Raw genomic sequence first — 1,301 nt, 5'->3', positions numbered from 1 at the left:
GAGCAGAAGTGCCCCATCAGTTCCAAGGGGAAGTTTAAAAGCTTTTATTAGCAGTTCCCCAGCTCTCTTTCCTTTGCCCTAGGGATGGAGGGAGCATGTGTGAAAATGGGGCCCTGGGGAGTTGGGGACCGGAGTGATTAGAATGAGCACAGCTCCCAGGCTACTGCGTGATGGGCCCCTTACACCAGCTGGTTTAGGCCACTGGGATTTGGGGGTTGTTACTGCAGCAAAACCTAGCCTGGCATCACCATACAGATAGGTGCCGTTTCTTTATGCAGTTTAATAGAAAAACAACAAAACAAAACACGCACAAAGAAAACACATAGAAAATAATAGCAAACACAACACAGGCTTGGGGAGATGGCAGGCGAGCCTGAGCTGGGTGCTACTTGGTGCTGCTCTTTGGAAGGGGCCGGTAGACCCCGACCACCACAGCGTGGTCCCTCTCATAGGGCTCCAGGGTCAGCTGCTCTTGGGGCTTCAAGTTCTCCTGCTGCAACTTCCTCACCTCAGAAGCAAACACAGCCTCGGCAGATGCGGTGGAGTCGATGCAGTTGGCCTTGATGGAGATGAGAAAGTGGCCCCCGTTGCGCAGGAAGGTGTGGGCGTTCAGGGCCACGATGCGTGACTGGTCGGGCTGGGCCACGTCGGCGAAGATCACGTCCACCATCCCGATGAGCATGCGGTACTTGAGCGGGTGCCGCGCGTCCTCCAGGACAGGGATGATGTTGGTGCGCTTCTTGGCCACGTTGACCAGATCGCGGCCGGCGCGGTGGGAGAACTCGACGGCGTAGACCAGGCCGTCTGGGCCAATGATGTCGGAGACGTGGGAGACAGTGGTGCCCGACGCGGCGCCTAGGTACAGCACCTTGGACTTGGGCTTGATGTGGATCTGGTCCACCCCGCCCAGGATGGCCGCGGCCAGCTTGGAGCGGAATGGGTTCCACGTGCGGTACTCCTGCTTCACGCCGCCCTCGGTCACCGTGACGCGCCTCTCGCCGTACACCGACTGGCCCGGCACCATGTTCAGCGTAACCAGCGCGTCCTCCGCCCCGCGGTAGATGAAGACGCCCTCGTGCCGGTGCGGCTCCACCGACACCACCATGGCGCCCTTCCTGCGACGGCTCTTGCTCTTGGCCACCCCGCCCCGCCGCTGTCCGCCGCCGCCGCCGCCGCGATCCTTGCCGTCTCCGCCGCCTCGCCCCCGGCCCCGGCCGCCCCCGCCGAAGCCGCGCGCCCGTGCCCCGAAGCCGCCCTTGCCCCCCGGGCCGCCGCCGTCGCCCCCGCCGCCCTCGCCCGCG

General features: G+C 63.3%; 1 protein-coding gene across 1 annotated transcript in view; it reads right to left on the bottom strand.

Annotated features, from left to right (window-relative positions):
• Nucleotides 1-266: 266 nt before the first annotated feature.
• The window catches only part of FBLL1 (fibrillarin like 1), a 1,616-nt gene continuing 581 nt past the window's right edge, over nt 267-1,301 (bottom strand). The window contains exon 2 of the mRNA XM_025388730.1: nt 267-1,301. Within this exon, the coding sequence (XP_025244515.1) occupies nt 386-1,301 (916 nt within the window). The 3' untranslated portion in view covers nt 267-385.

Source organism: Theropithecus gelada, chromosome 6 (assembly GCF_003255815.1).
Source record: "Theropithecus gelada isolate Dixy chromosome 6, Tgel_1.0, whole genome shotgun sequence".
NCBI lineage: Eukaryota > Metazoa > Chordata > Mammalia > Primates > Cercopithecidae > Theropithecus > Theropithecus gelada.
Note: the sequence above shows the minus strand (reverse complement) of the source record. Positions and strands in the feature narration are given on the sequence as shown.